The sequence below is a fragment of the Podarcis cretensis genome (genome assembly GCF_951804945.1).
Source record: "Podarcis cretensis genome assembly, chromosome: 1".
Taxonomy (NCBI): domain Eukaryota; kingdom Metazoa; phylum Chordata; class Lepidosauria; order Squamata; family Lacertidae; genus Podarcis; species Podarcis cretensis.
This window is the reverse complement of record NC_137170.1, coordinates 5,456,950-5,474,646: the sequence shown is the minus strand read 5'-3', so window position 1 is coordinate 5,474,646 and position 17,697 is coordinate 5,456,950. Positions and strand designations below refer to the sequence as shown.

At 45.7% G+C, this 17,697-nt stretch overlaps 1 protein-coding gene across 6 annotated transcripts in view; it reads left to right on the top strand.

Moving 5' to 3' along the window:
* Window positions 1-17,697, top strand: part of LOC307218479 (maestro heat-like repeat-containing protein family member 2B) — an 84,288-nt gene that overhangs the window by 17,620 nt on the left and 48,971 nt on the right. For 5 of the 6 annotated variants that reach the window (XR_013839987.1, XR_013839988.1, XM_079980752.1 and 2 more), the window contains exons 9-18: window positions 2,507-2,576; window positions 4,669-4,785; window positions 5,665-5,738; window positions 6,865-6,987; window positions 8,105-8,242; window positions 10,783-10,921; window positions 11,096-11,136; window positions 12,246-12,399; window positions 13,815-13,861; window positions 16,162-16,269. Coding sequence is in view for 4 of the 6 variants with exons in the window: in XM_079980752.1 (XP_079836878.1) it covers window positions 2,507-2,576; window positions 4,669-4,785; window positions 5,665-5,738; window positions 6,865-6,987; window positions 8,105-8,242; window positions 10,783-10,921; window positions 11,096-11,136; window positions 12,246-12,399; window positions 13,815-13,861; window positions 16,162-16,269 (1,011 nt within the window). In the remaining 2 variants the exon portion in view is untranslated. The remainder of the gene's footprint in view (window positions 1-2,506; window positions 2,577-4,668; window positions 4,786-5,664; window positions 5,739-6,864; window positions 6,988-8,104; window positions 8,243-10,782; window positions 10,922-11,095; window positions 11,137-12,245; window positions 12,400-13,814; window positions 13,862-16,161; window positions 16,270-17,697) is intronic. The other variant, XM_079980751.1, reaches the window with a different exon arrangement.

Below are 17,697 nucleotides of genomic sequence, written 5' to 3'. Positions count from 1 at the left end.
AAGAAAACTATGTCCGACCTGAAGAATTTGGAGCAAATGATTCAGCAGAGGAAACACAGCCCAGAATAACTAAGGAGATAGTACAAGAATACTTGGCTAGTTTAGATGTATTCAAGTCTCCAGGGCCAGATGAACTGCATCCAAGAGTATTAAAAGAACTGGCAGATGTGATCTCAGAACCACTGGCAGTCATCTTTGAGAATTCCTGGAGAACAGGCGAAGTCCCAGCAGACTGGAGGAGGGCAAATGTTGTCCCTATTTTCAAAAAGGGGGAAAGAGAGGACCCAAATAATTACTGCCCAGTCAGTCTGACATCAATACCAGGGAAGATTCTGGAGCAGATCATTAAGCAAACAGTTTGTGAGCACCTAGAAAGGAATACTGTGATCACCAATAGTCAGCATGGATTTCTGAAAAATAAGTCATGTCAGACTAACCTGATCTCGTTTTTTGATAGAATTACAACCCTGGTAGATGAAGGGAACGCAGTGGATGTAGCCTACCTTGATTTCAGCAAGGCATTTGACAAGGTGCCCCATGATATTCTTGTAAAGAAGCTGGTAAAATGCGGACTTGACTATGCTACCACTCAGTGGATTTGTAACTGGCTGACTGATCAAACCCAAAGGGTGCTCATCAATGGTTCCTCTTCATCCTGGAGAAGAGTGACTAGTGGGGTGCCACAGGGTTCTGTCTTGGGCCCGGTCTTATTCAACATCTTTATCAACGACTTGGATGATGGACTCAAGGGCATCCTGATCAAATTTGCAGATGACACCAAACTGGGAGGGGTGGCTAACACCCCAGAGGACAGGATCACACTTCAAAATGACCTTGACAGATTAGAGAACTGGGCCAAAACAAACAACATGAATTTTAACAGGGAGAAATGTAAAGTATTGCACTTGGGCAAAAAAAATCAGAGGCACAAATACAAGATGGGTGACACCTGGCTTGAGAGCAGTACATGTGAAAAGGATCTAGGAGTCTTGGTTGACCACAAACTTGACATGAGCCAACAGTGTGACGCGGCAGCTAAAAAAGCCAATGCAATTCTGGGCTGCATCAATAGGAGTATAGCATCTAGATCAAGGGAAGTAATAGTGCCACTGTATTCTGCTCTGGTCAGACCTCACCTGGAGTACTGTGTCCAGTTCTGGGCACCACAGTTCAAGAAGGACACTGACAAACTGGAACGTGTCCAGAGGAGGGCAACCAAAATGGTCAAAGGCCTGGAAACGATGCCTTATGAGGAATGGCTAAGGGAGCTGGGCATGTTTAGCCTGGAGAAGAGGAGGTTAAGGGGTGATATGATAGCCATGTTCAAATATATAAAAGGATGTCACATAGAGGAGGGAGAAAGGTTGTTTTCTGCTGCTCCAGAGAAGCAGACACGGAGCAATGGATCCAAACTACAAGAAAGAAGATCCCACCTAAACATTAGGAAGAACTTCCTGACAGTAAGAGCTGTTCGACAGTGGAATTTGTATTGTATTGTTCGACAGTGGAATTATTTTACTGTATTTTTGGTTTTTATGGAAGCCGCCCAGAGTGGCTGGGGAGGCCCAGCCAGATGGGCGGGGTATAAATAATAATAAATTATTATTATTATTATCATTATTATTATTATTATTATTATTATTATTATTTGCTGCCAAGGAGTGTGGTGGAGTCTCCTTCTTTGGAGGTCTTTAAGCAGAGGCTTGACAACCATATGTCAGGAGTGCTCTGATGGTGTTTCCTGCTTGGCAGGGGGTTGGACTCGATGGCCCTTGTGGTCTCTTCCAACTCTATGATTCTATGATTCTATGAACCGCCAGGAGGCCCTCGGCGCTGGACCTCAGTTTCTGGGCAGAACAATGAGGGTGGAGACGCTTCTTCAGTTATACTGGGCCGAGGCTGTTTAGGGCTTTAAAGGTCAGCACCAACACTTTGAATTGTGCTCAGAAACATACTGGGAGCCAATGTAGGTCTCTCAGGACCGGTGTTATGTGGTCTTGGCGGCTGCTCCCAGTCACCAGTCTAGCTGCCGCATTCTGGATTAGTTGTAGTTTCCGGGTCACCTTCAAAGGTCGCCCCACATAGAGCGCATTGCAGTAGTCCAAGCGGAGATAACCAGAGCATGCACCACTCTGGTGAGACAGTCTGCGGGCAGGTAGGGTCTCAGCCTGCGTACCAGGTGGAGCTGATAAACAGCTGCCCTGGACACAGAATTGACCTGCGCCTCCATGGACAGCCTCCATGAGTCCAAAATGACTCCCAGGCTAGTATCCTTCAGGTCCTTCAGGGGCACAGTTACCCCATTCAGGATCAGGGAGTCTTCCACCCCCGCCCGCCCCCTATCCCCCAAGAACAGTACTTCTATCTTGTCAGGATTCAACCTCAATCCATTAGTCGCCATCCATCCTCCAACCAGGCTGGGGGCCTTCTTCCATGACTGGCCCTTTCCTGATCTGAAAAGATGGTTTCTTCAAGCCAGCAGCCTTTTTCTTCTTTCTTCTTACAGTCTTCTTCTGAACACCGGGAGCTCTGCATGGATCACCGGAATGTCCTTATGGAAGCCTTTGCACACTTGGGTAAGAGCCGGAGCAGGAATAGAGAACCTGTGCCCACCCCCCACAAATGCACCCACCAAGTGTTGCCTGACTCCAGCTCCCATCACCCCTAAATATCCTTCCTTCCTTCCTTCCTTCCTTCCTTCCTTCCTTCCTTCCTTCCTTCCTTCCTTCCTTCCTTCCTTCCTTTTCCTTCCTTCCTTCCTTCCTTCCTTCCTTCCTTCCTTTTGTATGCCTTTGTTCCACAGTTGAAGCCATGCTCAACGAAGCTTGCAGCATGAAAAAAAAAATACATTGCAACAAAACAATAAATAAAACATTAAAAAACACACAACCAAACTGAGCAATTTCCACACAAAGCACACAAGGTCTAAAATAAAGATACAAAAATACAACAGCAAATCCAGATATTCACTAGGCCATGTTGGGCTGATGGGAGTTGGAGTCCTACAAGAAGAGAGGGGTCCGGCTGCTCCAACCCCAGACCAGAGACCTGAAAATATCATTTCCTTCTTGGTTTTCCTCAGAAATGTCAAGTCTTGAATCTGTTAGTTGTAGTTTCTGTCAGTTTCTCATTTTCCAGTTTTCATTTCTCCACATTTCCACATCAGACCTATCATCTATCTATATCTATCTATATCTATCTATATCTATCTATCTATCTATCTATCTATCTATCTATCTATCTATCATCATCTATCATCTATCTATTCATCTATTCTAGTGCTCACATAAATTCACCATTTTTGTTCAAATTTCTCCTAATGGACACATTTTTGCATTCACAATTTGACCTAGTAACACACCTTGACAAAGCTATGTCCCCAAATACATTTGTGTATCTAATTTTCATCAAAATAATAATAATAATAATAATAATAATAATAATAATATATCTATACCCCGCCCATCTGGCTGGGTTTCCCCAGCCACTCTGGGCGGCTTCCAACAAAATATTAAAATGCACAAATGTGTGCATTTTGAAGCACACTTCCCTGTGGTAGATACATTTTTGTACACACTGCTTGGCCAGAGAACTACATCGCAAAATTCAGAAAAGGGCAGGGGCTCCGACTTATAAAAAATATTGGGGGGGCGGGGCCCATACCGACTTATAAAAAATATTGGGGGGGCCCAAGACCTCCAAACCGCTGCTGCTGGGGGAACGAAAGGGGCGAGCCCCGGGCTGCCCCGACCTTAAGTGAACCTGTGAGGGTTCGCTCTTTGCGGCAGCCGATTGGCTGCCGCCGTGGGCAGTGAATATTAATGAGCTAGGGGGAATCCCCGCTTCTCGCGGGGCTGACGCCAGCCCCGCGAGATTGTTGATGGGTTGAGAGCCCGCAACCCCACCCCCTCTCTAGATCGGGAGTGGCTTTGTTTTTCTTAAATTATTGGGGGGGCAGAGCCCCCCCAAACGAATTTTTGAGGGGGCTCGGGCCCCCTCAGGCCCCATGGAGTCGGCGCCTATGGAAAAGGGCGAAGGGCAAAAGATTGCTACGTCTTGGTGTTCTCTTTTTTTTTATAATAATTTTTATTATTGTACATTTTATAAATTTCCATCCAATTCTTCATTCAATCCCGCATACAACAAATCATAGTTATTTTTTGACTTCCTTCAACGTCTCTGACAATCATCCGTAGTTACACCTTTAATACACATTCCCTTCTTTCGTATTGCCATTTTTCCTCCTTACTCCTATTATTTCTCATAAACAATACTTATTTTATTTTTTTACAGTGCCTCTTTAAATCCCGCTAGCGTTGTATTCACATCACATATATTTTTCAGATAATCCACAAATTTCCCCCAGTCTTCGATGAACTTTTGATCTTTAGTATATCTAATTTTCCCAGTTAATTTATCCAGCTCTGCATAGTCTATCATTTTTACTCTCCATTCTTCTATCGTCGGTATTTCCTCTTGTTTCCACTTGCTACGTCTTGGTGTTCTCATCTTGTTTCGGAAATGGTGAATTAGGTTGGCTAGCTTTTAAATGTGAGCTGAATCAAACCCACACATACACACTTGCAAAATAATGATTATGATGGTCTGTAAGATGATGGGATGATGGGAAGTCTGACTTGCTGAAATTTGCCATTCCTTTCCTTGCAGTCGGCTGCTGTCCCGTTGATGCTCTGGACTTCTTGCAGGCTCAGATGAAGGAGGACTCTGAATATATCCGTGTGGGGTTCTTAATGCATCTGAAAATGATTGTTGGCAATGACGGCCGTAAGTAGCAGCGTCCACGATCCATATAACCGGCTTAGGTGCATAGAAGAGTAACATTATCATTTACAGAGAGTTTTTAGGTAGGGTTGGTCAGGCTTCAGCTTTGCATGATTTGCTTTGTATTTTTTTAACGCCACCTACCAGGGCTACTGTAAGTAGCCCATAGCCTGAACCAGGAAGAGGTTGGGTACCCCTTGAGATGCCTTCAAACTTGATGATCCAATGCTCCTAGCTCCAGTTCAGCATGTGGTTTGGGACCATTGAGATGGGCAGATAGAGCTGGGAATGGGCTGGGCGGGTTTTGCAAGGAAGGGCGTGTCATTTTTTGCAAGGAAGGGCACATCTTGAAAGACCTACATCAGCTCCCAGTACGTTTCTGAGCACAATTCAAAGTGTTGGTGCTAAAGCCCTAAACAGCCTCGGCCCAGTATACCTGAAGGAGCGTCTCCACCCCCATCGTTCTGCCCTGACACTGAGTTCCAGTGCCGAGGGCCTTCTGGAAGTTTCCTCACTGCGAGAAGCCAAGTTACAGGGAACCAGGAAGAGGGCCTTCTTGGTAGTGGCGCCCTCCCTGTGGAACGCCCTCCCACCAGATGTCAAAGAGATAAACAACTACCAGACTTTTAGAAGCCATCTGAAGGCAGCCCTGTTTAGGGAAGCTTTTAATGTGTGATGCATTACTGTATTTTAATATTTTTTTGGAAGCTGCCCAGAGTGGCTGGGGAAGCCCAGCCAAATGGGTGGGGTATAAATTATTATTATTATTATTATTATTATTATTATTATTACTATTTCACGGATGCTTTTATGAGATGCAGCTGACAAATGTCCATGTTGGAGCCCCACTGAAATCCTCTCTGCATCTTCTACCTCTTCTAGCGTGTGAGAGCAGAAATAAGAAACAGCCAATTGTGGAAGCCGTGAAATGTCTTCTGGACGACCACCGTGAAGGGGTAAGACCAGGGAAGGGGCTCTTTTTGAGTTGCTGAAATGCTGGAAGATTCGGAACAGATACGGTAAATGTTACAGCTTTCTTCTCCCTTCACTGTTTGAGGTAGAATTTCTCTGAATATTAGTTGCTGTGGTTTCCATGACAAAGTTCCATAAGTTAACTCTCTGCTGCATGAAGAAGCTCTTTCTATTACCTTTCCTGAATTTTCCATCATTCCATTTCATTGCATGTCCACTAGTGTTATGAGAGAGGAAGAAAAACTTTCTTTTTTTAAAAAAAAACAATATTTATTGGTGTTTCAAGAAGTTACAAGAGTAAAAAAGAGAGAAAAAGAAAAACAGAAAATACAAAATACAGAAAAAAAATTAAAAAACAATTAAGAACAAATCCATCTTTCCATATCTTATCTATCATTTGCTTGTTTCCTTGACCTCCTCACACCTCCCTTTTTTGTATTCTAGTTCGAGGAAGAAAAACTTTCCTCTATCCTCCTTCTCCATGCATAATTCTTACAAACGCCCCTCATGTCTACTTTTACATGCCTTTTCACTAAAATGTCCCAAACACTGCAAACTTTCATCATAGGGGCGTCAACTTCCATCCCCTTGATCATTTTGGTGGCCCTAACATTTTCCAACTCCTTTGGGAGCTCAGGCGACCAGAACCGCACACACAGGATTCCAAATGCCGTCGTGCCCTAGATTTGTAGAATGGCAGGTGGCGCTGTGGGTTAAAGCCTCAGTGCCTAGGGCTTGCCGATCGAAAGGTCGGCGGTTCGAATCCCTGCGGCGGGGTGCGCTCCCGCTGCTCGGTCCCAGCGCCTGCCAACCTAGCAGTTCGAAAGCACCTCCGGGTGCAAGTAGATAAATAGGGACCGCTTACCAGCGGGAAGGTAAACGGCGTTTCCGTGTGCGGCTCTGGCTCGCCAGAGCAGCGATGTCACGCTGGCCACGTGACCCGGAAGTGTCTCCGGACAGCGCTGGCCCCTGGCCTCTTAAGTGAGATGGGCGCACAACCCCAGAGTCTGTCAAGACTGGCCCGTACGGGCAGGGGTACCTTTACCTTTACCTTTATTGCAGTATCGCCTTTCTAAAGGTGAGATGACTTTGCTTTCCCCACTGCCACAGGTGAGAAAAGCACTCCTGCATTTCATCAAAGAGCTTCTTTGCTCTCAAAACGTCGAGGGCTGTCCCGTGTGGGAGATGGTTGTCTATATCTTCAGCCAGTTCACGGTACACATCAGCCATCAAGTAAGTCGGGAAACATGCCACTAAAATGCTCTGACAATATAGGAGACTAAGGAAGTCAGATTATCCTCCACCAGGGCCAGGGCCTTCTCAGTGATGGCTCCGACCTGGTGGAATGCTCTGTCCCAGGAGACCAGAGCCCTGCAGGATTTAACTTCCTTCCGCAGCGCCTGTAAGACAGAGCTATTCCGCCTGGCTTTCAATTTGAACTTAGCCTGATCTTTTATTCCCCTTCCTTCCCTTCCTCTCCCCCTTTTATGAAGATTACTCACTCTGGGATCCCACAGCTAATTCTCCCCTGGTCTCCTCACTGGCCCAAACAGGACTAATTTAGCCAGCTAGCCCTGATGATTATCTAATGTTTATTTCCCCCCTAAATTGATTTTTTTAATTCTGAATTTATTGTTATTCACGTTTTATACTGTATTTTATACTGTTTTTTGTTGCATCAATTAAGTGTTTTAAATTTGTTGTTAGCCGCCCTGAGCCCGGTTTTCTGAACAACATTAGGAGGACCACAAGTTCCCATTTCCCTCTTCCAAAAGTCGAGCCTCTTACAGTGGTACCTTGGTTTACGAACTTAATCCATTCCGGAAGTCCGTTCTTAAACCAAAGCGTTCTTAAACCAAGGTGTGCTTTCCCGTAGCAGCGGGCGACTCAGTTTAAAAATGGAACACACAAAATTAATGGACTATGCAGAATTGGACAAAATGACAGGAAGGATTCGAAACCTGCGGGACCAGAGATTTACAGAAGATTGGAAGAAGTATATGAATTATTTGAAGAGCAACTGTAATCAACAAATTACTCTAGTAGGACTACAAGAAGTTTTGTAAGGAGAAATATACGAAGTGTTACAAAGTAGAAAAAGATAGAGATATTGGTTATGATTTTGAAATGTAATAGGGAAGATAAGAAATGCATACTGAGAGATTAGATTGGAAAATTTTCAGACAGGATTGATGGGGAAAAATTGAATAAGATGTAAAAGTATGTTTAATTACTGTTGAAAATGATATGTTAAAAAAACTAATATAAAATTATATTTAAAAAACAACAACAAATGGAACACACTCAACATGTTCTTATTGTTCATAAACTAAGCTGTTCTTAAACCAAGGTACCACTGTATTTGCCTCTCTTGCCAAAGCACGGGAAAGACCCTGCAGTCGAGCAGAAGGAGAAAGAAGAACGGATTCAGGAGATCTGCATTGACGTCTTGGAGAATTTGAACACCTCTGCGGAAGGGATGAGCAAAGTGAGTGATTCGTATGAGTTTTTCATGGGAGAAGACCCCTCCTGGGTCACAGCACAGATCTGTGAGAGCTCTGTTACAGAAATTACGGGGGGGGGGCACATCTTTAAAGTTAAATATTACAAATATTATGCCTGAATGTATCCTTTCAACTTGACAGCTCTGGGAAGTTGCCTAGCTGTAAAAATAATATAAAATCATCTCCTTTCCCAGTTTCCTCCATTCCAAAGCTATTTTCCCCTTGAAAAGGGACTCCAGGAAGTTCTCAGAGGTGACAATTGCAGGGCTCATTGTTAGCCAAAGGAAGCCAAATCTCATCACCTGACTCGCCTCAGGCTCCAGACATGCAAAGGAACTTCTATTGTACTTTTGGGTGGTGGGTACTTAAGACATATTTGTCTATGCTAATCTTATACCTGAGTCTTGCCTTCCATGTCTGCTTATGCTAATCTGGTACCAAGGACTTGTCTGGACACGTCTGCCAAGGTGAACCCCTCCCCTTTTGTGACATGTCAGTGATGTAGCAATGATGCTGTACGAATACGGTGGGAAAGTTTTAAAAGTCTTTGTCACCCCATCCTCGGGGTTCAAATTTGCTCTTTGAACCTATTGCGCAATAAACTTTGGTCTACAGCTATTTGCTCTGGTTGGCTGGAATCCTTCCTTTATTCCGCAGGAACCTGCAGGCTCTGCCCGATGGGCTGGGTGACTGAGCAGCCTTGCGACTAGATTTTTCCATAACAACTCCTTGCCACATACCGCAGAGGAGAGATTCAGTTCAGCTTGCATGTAAAGGCTAACCCATGGGTAGGCAAACTAAGGCCCCGGGGCCGGATCCGGCCCAATCGCCTTCTCAATCTGGCCCACGGACGGTCTGGGAATCAGCGTGTTTTTACATGAGTAGAATGTGTCCTCTTATTTAAAATGCATCTCTGAGTTATTTGTGGGGCCTGCCTGGTGTTTTCACATGAGTAGAATGTGAGTTTTTATTTAGAATTCATCTCTGGGTTATTTGTGGGGCATAGGAATTCGTTCATTTTTTTATCTCCAAAATATAGTCCGGCCCCCCACAAGGTCTGGGGGGACAGTGGACCGGCCCCCTGCTTTAAAAGTTTGCTGGCCCCTGGGCTAAGAGATCAAATTAGCTATTTCTGATGCAAGGTGTAAACCGAAACTCACATATCCTTTGAAAATGCTCGTGTTAGGGTGAAGTTTGCCAAAGGACAGTTAGGTGTTAGTGAAAATACCATTTAAAAATGCATTGTGTTCGGGGAAATTGCTTGCAAATATGAGCACGTTTGTGAAAACTGCATACGAAATGGGTTCATTAGGAGAAATTCGCACCCAAACGCTGATGAATTTTCATGAGGTCTTTAAAAGAAATTGCAAAATGTGGAGAACTGAATTTGAGTCTGGAAAAAATGAGAAACCCCTCAGGTGTTTCTATTTAGATTAGTTTCTTTTATCTTTGATTTTAAAAAAGGTATTGGATACTTAAAATCAACCTTTGCATACTTTCTTTCAAACTTTAATAAAATCTATTGAAAAAAGAAAGGAACAATGAGAAATGGAGAAAAGCGAAATTGACAGATGCAGTCTGAGAGCCAGATTCCCTTACGGGGATCCTACTGGGGGCCGCACGTCGGTGGTGGGCGGGGCCCAAGGCATAAGTGGGTGGAGCATTGCACAGAGGCATCCACGAACGCTCAACATCTCTCCATCCTCTTTTGGGGCAAACAATAATTCATTTTGGTACTCACTGGGCCTAACTTTGAGTAGCTACCCGAATAAATATCGGTACAGTGGTCCCTCGGGTTACGTACTTAAATCGTTCCGGAGGTCGATTCTTAACCTGAAACTGTTCTTAACCTGAAGCACCACTTTAGCTAATGGGGCCTCCTGCGGAAGCCAAATGATTCGGAACCCGAACGCCAAAAACCTGGAAGTAATTGCTTCCATTTTCGAACGCTTCTTGGAAGTTGAACAGCTTCTGATGTGCGTTTTTCTCCCCCCTCTCCATTGACTTTGCAGCCAGCCCATTGATCCTCAGTTTTTGAACATTTCAGAAGTCAAATGGTCTTCCGGGACGGATTACGTTGGAAAACCAAGGTTCCACTGTGTTGTTGTTGTTGTTGTTGTTGTTGTTATTTGCCCCCTGTGCAGGGGAACCACCCGAAATCTGGCATTGACCCCAGCTGATGAGTACAGTGGTACCTCGGGTTAAGAACTTAATTTGTTCTGGCGGTCTGCTCTTAACCTGAAACTGTTCTTAACCTGAAGCACCACTTTAGCTAATGGGGCCTCCCACTGCCACCACACGATTTCTGTTCTTATCCTGAAGCAAAGTTCTTAACCCGAGGTAATATTTCTGGGTTAGCGGAGTCTGTAACCTGAAGCATATGTAACCTGAAGCTTATGTAACCTGAGGTACTACTGTATTGATCTCAGCCCTAGCTGAGCCTATCATCACAGTGGTTCCAGAAAAACAGAACCCAGCTCCAACTGGAGCAAAAAAACAAATCGCATCTCTCTCCTCTTTGCAGGCTCTGTGGCCACGGCTCCTCTTCTTCGTTGTACCAGCTCCATACACCCCGACGCTGACCCCGCTCTGTAGATGCCTGAAAGAAATGGCCCTGGGCCGAGAGGACGACGCGACACTATTCCTCGGCTCTTGCAAAGGAGGTTTGTGGAAGGAGGTTGTCAAAGGCTTGAATGAGGGCAATGCGCTGAGAGGCACCCTCCACTCTCTTCCTATTAATGGGCCAGTGTGGGAGCAATATATGAAGCCAACGGCCGAAAACCACACCGACTTTCCAAGCCCGGCATACTGAATCTTCTTCTTGTTTTTCTTTTTAGTAGGCCTTCCAAGCGCCCACGGATTGGTAGCAAGGCTTCTGGTGAGGAATGAGTAAAAAAAGCAGGGGTTTTCCCCCCTTGAAAAATAAAATAAGCAAATGTGATGCATTTCAATATATCTGATCCCCTTCCCCTGGGTATTTATTGATCATCAATATAGGAACTTCAATTTAAGTGTACTGCCAGGGCCGGATTTAGGTTTGATGAGGCCTTAAGCCAGTGTTTCCCAACCTTGGGCCTCCAGCTGTTTTTGAACTACAATTCCCATCATCCCTGACCACTGGTCTTGCTAGCTAGGGATGATGGGAGTTGTAGTCCAAAAAGAGCTGGAGGCCCAAGGTTGGGAAACACTGCCCTAAGCTACTGGGACGCGGGTGGCGCTGTGGGTTAAACCACAGAGCCTAGGACCTGCTGATCAGAAGGTCAGCGGTTTGAATCCCCACGACGGGGTGAGCTCCCGTTGCTCGGTCCCTGCTCCTGCAAACCTAACAGTTCAAAAGCATGTCAAAGTGCAAGTAGATAAATAGATACTGCTCTGGCGGGAAGGTAAATGGCGTTTCCGTGCGCTGCTCTGGTTCGTCAGAAGCAGCTTAGTCATGCTGGCCACATGACCCGGAAGCTGTACGCCGGCTCCCTCAGGCAGTAAAGCGAGATGACCCCAGAGTCGGCCACGACTGTACCTAATGGTCAGGGGCCCCTTTACCTTTAAGCTACAAATAAACCAGTGATAGGCAACCTAAGGCCGATGGGCCACAGGCGGCCCACGGGGGTCGTTTAACTGACCTATGAGCTGCCCTCGAACCGAGTCGCCCGCTCAGTGAGTCCCCATGCGCGCTGCACTAAACCAGTGTGGCACAGCACAGGGACTCGCTTCTGTGGTGCCAGAAATCATGTCTGCACAGACACAGATGCTGGAATTTGCAGCCCAAGGAGGGATCTCCGCTGGAGTGAACTGGCCCAGGAGAGGTAAATCTTGCCGACCCTGAAATAAACCATATTCCAGCAGCAAGCTGCTTTATTTATGGGCATTCTAACCGCAAGCTTGTTCTAGCCAGGAGCACAAGCAAGTCTGGGCTGCCTGGGGTTGTCTAGCAGTTGCAGCATTGTGGAGAAAACAACATCCTCATTCCTCCTGCTCTCCTGCCGACAGGTCTTGGCTTCCAATCCGAACCAAAGAGGGAGCTGGGCGCTACAACTCTTACACGCCCTGCACTGCAACATCCACACGGCCATCACCAAGCTGTGGGCCAAACAAATCCCATTCCTTTGGGAATCCTTCCTAAGTAAGGCGATGATACAAACAGGTAAGCCTCCTTTGCGCATGGCCACCCAGAAACACTTTCGTCCTGGCCAGATAGACAGAACCACAACCACCAGTGACGGAGCTTCATGCTCCGGCACCGGGGGGCAGAGAGCAGGTGGGGGCAGGGCTGGCACCTGTCCTGGGGGCACAGCCAGGGGAACAGCCATGGTGGCACCCCACTGGGATCGTACTGCCGGGGGCGGTGCGCTCCCCCTGCACTCCTCTTTCTCCGCCAGTAACAACCACCCTTTTCTTTTTTACCTGAGAGTAAAGTTGAATATCTGGCTGTCAGGTGGTCATATTTGCCGATCTAATGTGTTTATAGGGATGCGGGTGGCGCTGTGGTATAAACCACTGAGCCTAGGGCTTGCCGATCAGAAGGTCGCAGTTCGAATCCCCACGACGGACTGAGCTCCCGTTGCTCTGTCCCAGCTCCTGCCCACCTAGCAGTTTGAGAGCACGTCAAAGTGCAAGTAGATAAATAGGTACTGCTGTGGCGGGAAGGTAAACGGCTTTTCCATGCGCTGCTCTGGTTCTCCAGAAGTGGCTTAGTCATGTTGGCCACATGACCAGGAAGCTGTCTGCGGACAAACACTGGCTCCCTCGGCCTATAGAGCGAGATGAGCGTGCAACCCCAGAGTATTCCGTGACTGGACCTAACGGTCAGGGGTACCTTTAAGTAAAGGTAAAGGGACCCCTGACCATTAGGTCCAGTCGTGGCAGACTCTGGGGTTGCGGCGCTCATCTCGCTTTATTGGCTGAGGGAGCCAGCGTACAGCCTCCAGGTCATGTGACCAGCATGACTAAGCTGCTTCTGGCGAACCAGAGCAGCGCACGGAAACGCCGTTTACCTTTCCGCTGGAGCGGTACCTATTGATCTACTTGCACTTTGATGTGCTTTTGAACTGCTAGGTTGGCAGGAGCAGGGACCGAGTAACGGGAGCTCACCCCATTGTGGGGATTCAAACCGCCGACCTTCTGATCGGCAAGTCCTACGCTCTGTGGCTTAACCCATAGCGCCACCCACGTCCCTGGGGGGGGGGGTACCTTTACCTTTACTTTAATGTGTTTATAAACCACCTTCTTCTCAAGGTGGTATACATGGTTCTCTGCTCCCCATTTTACCCTCTCAACAGCCCTGTGAGGTAGGTTTGGCTGAGAGGCAGTGACTGCCCCAAGGTCAGCCAGTGACTTGTAAGATCAAGTCCTTACAATAGCGGAATGGGTTTTACGTGACACTTGCAACAGATGCTGGTATTAATCTTTGAAGCCTGAAATGGCCTGGAAAGTTGAGACCCGAAGGACATTTTAGAAAACAAGCAGATTGCCATGTTGCAGATTGCAATAATTCACTATTAATTCAGTGGTTTCATGTTTCAGCTCAAGTGGCACAATTTCCTCCTCTTTTTCTCATAGAAAGTACTGAGATCAGGAGCCAGGAATGGGAGAAACAGCTGCTGCAGGTAAGGAAGTGCTGAGATTTCACCTGCAACAGGTGGGGATGTGGTAGGGCAGGTCTGAAGATTTAACAGGCCTGGATACCGGCTGGTTATCCCTTCATTTAAGCCAGTGATGGCCAAACCTGGCCCTCCAGCTGTTGTTGAACCACACATCCCATCATCCCATTTCCCATCATCCCTGACCACTGGTCCTGTTAGCTAGGGATGATGGGAGTTGTAGTCCCCAAACAGCTGGAGGGCCAAGCTTGGCCATCACTGATTTAAGCTCTTGAGTCAACCCATTGGTCCAACCAGCTCAGTTTGTTGCTGGGCTCCCAGCAGTTCGAGCAAGTATGGCCAATGTTAGGTAATGATGGAAAGTATAGTCCTAAAGACTTGGGGTAGAAATTCTTCAGTATCCATTTGCAAGGACACAGCCTTCACTACAAAACCTATATAATTTGGGTTGAGTAACTGTAACTCTCCTAAGGCTCCAAGACTTTGGCCACCTCATGAGAAGAGAAGACTCCCTGGAAAAGACCCTGATGTGAGAAGGGGACGACAGAGGACGAGATGGTTGGACAGTGTTCTCGAAGCTACCAGCATGAGTCTGACCAAACTGCGGGAGGCAGTGGAAGACAGGAGTGCCTGGCATGCTCTGGTCCAGGGGGTCACGAAGAGTCAGACACGACTAAACGACTAAACAATAACAACAACATGTAAAGAAAAGAGGGAACATTTTATCACATGTGGTGAGAATGTAAAAAGGTGAAATTGTTACGATATGGATGCAATGCGACCGCGAGCAGCAGGTGGCTTGGAAGCAAAACATAATGGGAATGTTGGAACTGTTCCGTGGGAACAGAGGGAAGGTCTATTTTCAGTGCAAAGCACCGAAATTAGCTCAGAGTGTAATATGACCTGTACAGGAAGTACAGGAGGTAGAGTTTTGTCTCTCTTCTGGTGGACTCTGATGAGAGCAGACGTGTTTTCTCTGTAATGCTGAAAAGACAGAAATAAAGGCATGTAAATACATTTCTGTCTCCCTCTCTTTCCCCCTACCTGGGAGGGGGGGAAAGAGCGGTGTGTTCATCTCACATTGAGGAGGATCGCCGATCGTGACCTAACCTGCATCTGCCGGGGAATGCAGACAGGGAGGTCAAAAGGAGATCGTGCCGGGTGCCTGGAGAGTGGCCAGTTTCTCCTGATATGGCAGATCTCATAACAGAAATGCTTCTGGGAGATGATATATAATGAGTTGAAAAAAATGTTGAAATATACATTTATAAAGAAACCAGAAGCATTTCTATTGGGCATTGTGTGGAGTGACATAAATAGAAAGGAATGTAAGCTCTTTTTATAGCAGCAGCAAGAATATTATTGGCCCAAAAATGGAAGCAAGAAGAGTTACCGACGATTGAAGAATGGAGGATGAAGGTAATGGACTATGCAGAATTAGATAAACTAACAGGAAGGATTCGAAACCGGCGAGACCAGAAATTCACGGAAGACTGGAGTAAATTTACGGACTATTTGAAAAGGAATTGTGAAGAACAGACGGCGTTTGTAGGTTTGCAATAAGTTTTGTGAGGAGTATTATTGGAAGTATTGTAAAAAAGGAGAAGGGGAAGGATGATTTGTTGAGAGATGTAAAGGCAATATAAAGTTAAGAAATGCATAAGAAGTGGTTAAAATGGTGGATCATCAGAAGGGCTGATGGAAGTCTAAAAAGATTGTATAAGTGATAAGTTTTGTGGTACATTTTATAATTTATATGTTAAAATTAATTTAAAAATATTATGAAGAGAGGGTCAAAAAAACAAAACAACAACAACTGTTTTCAAGGACTATGGTTGGAGGAAGGGAAGGTGAAGTGCTGGAGAAGCAGAAGGTGGTTGGTTGGAGAATAAACAGCCGAATGCTTGGCAGGGGGTTGGACTCGATGGCCCTTGTGGTCTCTTCCAACTCTATGATTCTATGAATGATGTGTTTTTCCTACATTAGGTGGTTTGCATTCCTGAATTAAAAGCCTGACTAATCTGGTGTGCACCCCCAAATATTGAACCCCCAAAGGGAATTTTCTCCCACAAGGGTCTGGGGTTCCTCATCCCTGTTTTTCAAAAGGGCATCTCCCTTCTTTGCAAATGTACGGTTACCATTCCGGACAGAAAGGTTGTTGAGCTTTTTTTTGCAAACTGTATGTTTTGGAGCTATTTTTGAGTAAAATTGGCAAAAACAGCACTGCCTACATCGGATTTTCCTGGCTATTTGAGAAGTGATGGTAGACAACATATTTTGTTCCTGCTTTTGCTTTTTGTCCATAGTTCCTGAGAAGAACCCTGGAAACCATTGATGACAACACTTGGACCCAGAATCTGAGCAGAGAACTGGAAAGTCAGATGACGAGCTACGCCCAGCAGTCTCCCGAAAGGGTGTGTATCTCTCCGAAGGCATTTGTCCTTGTTCCTTTGCTAATTAGTTAACAAAAGGCATGAAGTCTGGATTAGGGTTGGGCAATATCCGGTTTTCAGCATCATGATATATCACCAACTATAACGTCTGAAATATGGATGGAGTTATTTAGAGACATTGATAGGCTTCACAATTTCCCCCGAATTGTGACTTTTGCTGGCACCAGGCTCTTGCAATTCGCTGGGAGATTACAGAGCCAGCAAAATTAGCAGGGGCTGCAGGAATCGAGAGAAGCATTGACTGGTTTCACTGGCTTCACATCATGATTCATTATATATTACCAGGTCAAAAATTAGGAAACCAATATCACAATATGGACTTCAAACCAGTTTTGGAAGATAGTTCGATATATCACCCAACCCAACCCTCCTTAGCCAGGACAAAGCTGCATACAGAAAAATTTATTAGGAGAAATTCACACTAAAATGTTGAGAAATTTTCACGAGGATTTCTTTTTTTTAATGCAAACTGATGTGGAAATGCCAAGAGCTGAAGCTAAGATTGGAAATATGTCATCCCTTTTTTTAATAATAATTTTTATTAAGTTTTCCATTTTAACAATCCAATCAAATCACACTAATTATTCCAAATTATACAAATACATATCATAAAGTCCAAATATTTTGCCAATGGGGGTGGGGTTCCCATGCTTCGAGTTCAGTAGGGTCCAATCATCTCATATTTCTGCTGCTTTTAGTGTTCACCAGTCCCATCTTTCAATCTTCTTGTTCCTATCCTTTCTTTAATAGCCTCTGAGTTGTTTCCACAGGCGAGTTAAGGTAAATGATATTACGCTTCTGTGTGAACTTTGTATGACTCTCCCTTTTTTTAATAGCTGGTAAGTCTTTGGAAACATGTCATCCCTAGTGGGGAAGATGAGGGTTCTCAGATGGTCCTCTCTCTAGCTCCCTTAGTAGAGAATCTTCTTTGCATGTTAAAGGTCCCATGTTCAATTCTCAGCCTCTCCAGTTAGGAGTGAGAGAGCACCCACTCTGAGACCTTGGAGAGCCTCTGTCAGTCAGTGTAGCATAGGTGCCAACTCCCCAGGGCCCTGGGTGCCTGAGCACCCACAAAATTCCCCATGAAGGGGCCGGGCACTCACAAATTTCAGGGCCATGCACACTGTGTGGCACCAACAGTCCTGGGCACCCACAGTCACGGGGCCAAGTTGGCACTCCTGCAATGTAGACAATACTAAGCTAGATGGACCAATGGTATGACCCAACTTCCTTTGTTCTTCTCCCAGTGTGGTATAGTGGTTAAGAGCGGTGGACTCGCAATCTGGTGAACTGGGTTCGCTTCCCTGCTCCTCCACATGCAGCTGCTGGGTGACCTTGGGCTAGTCACACTTCTCTGAAGTCTCTCAGCCTTACTCGCCTCACAGAGTG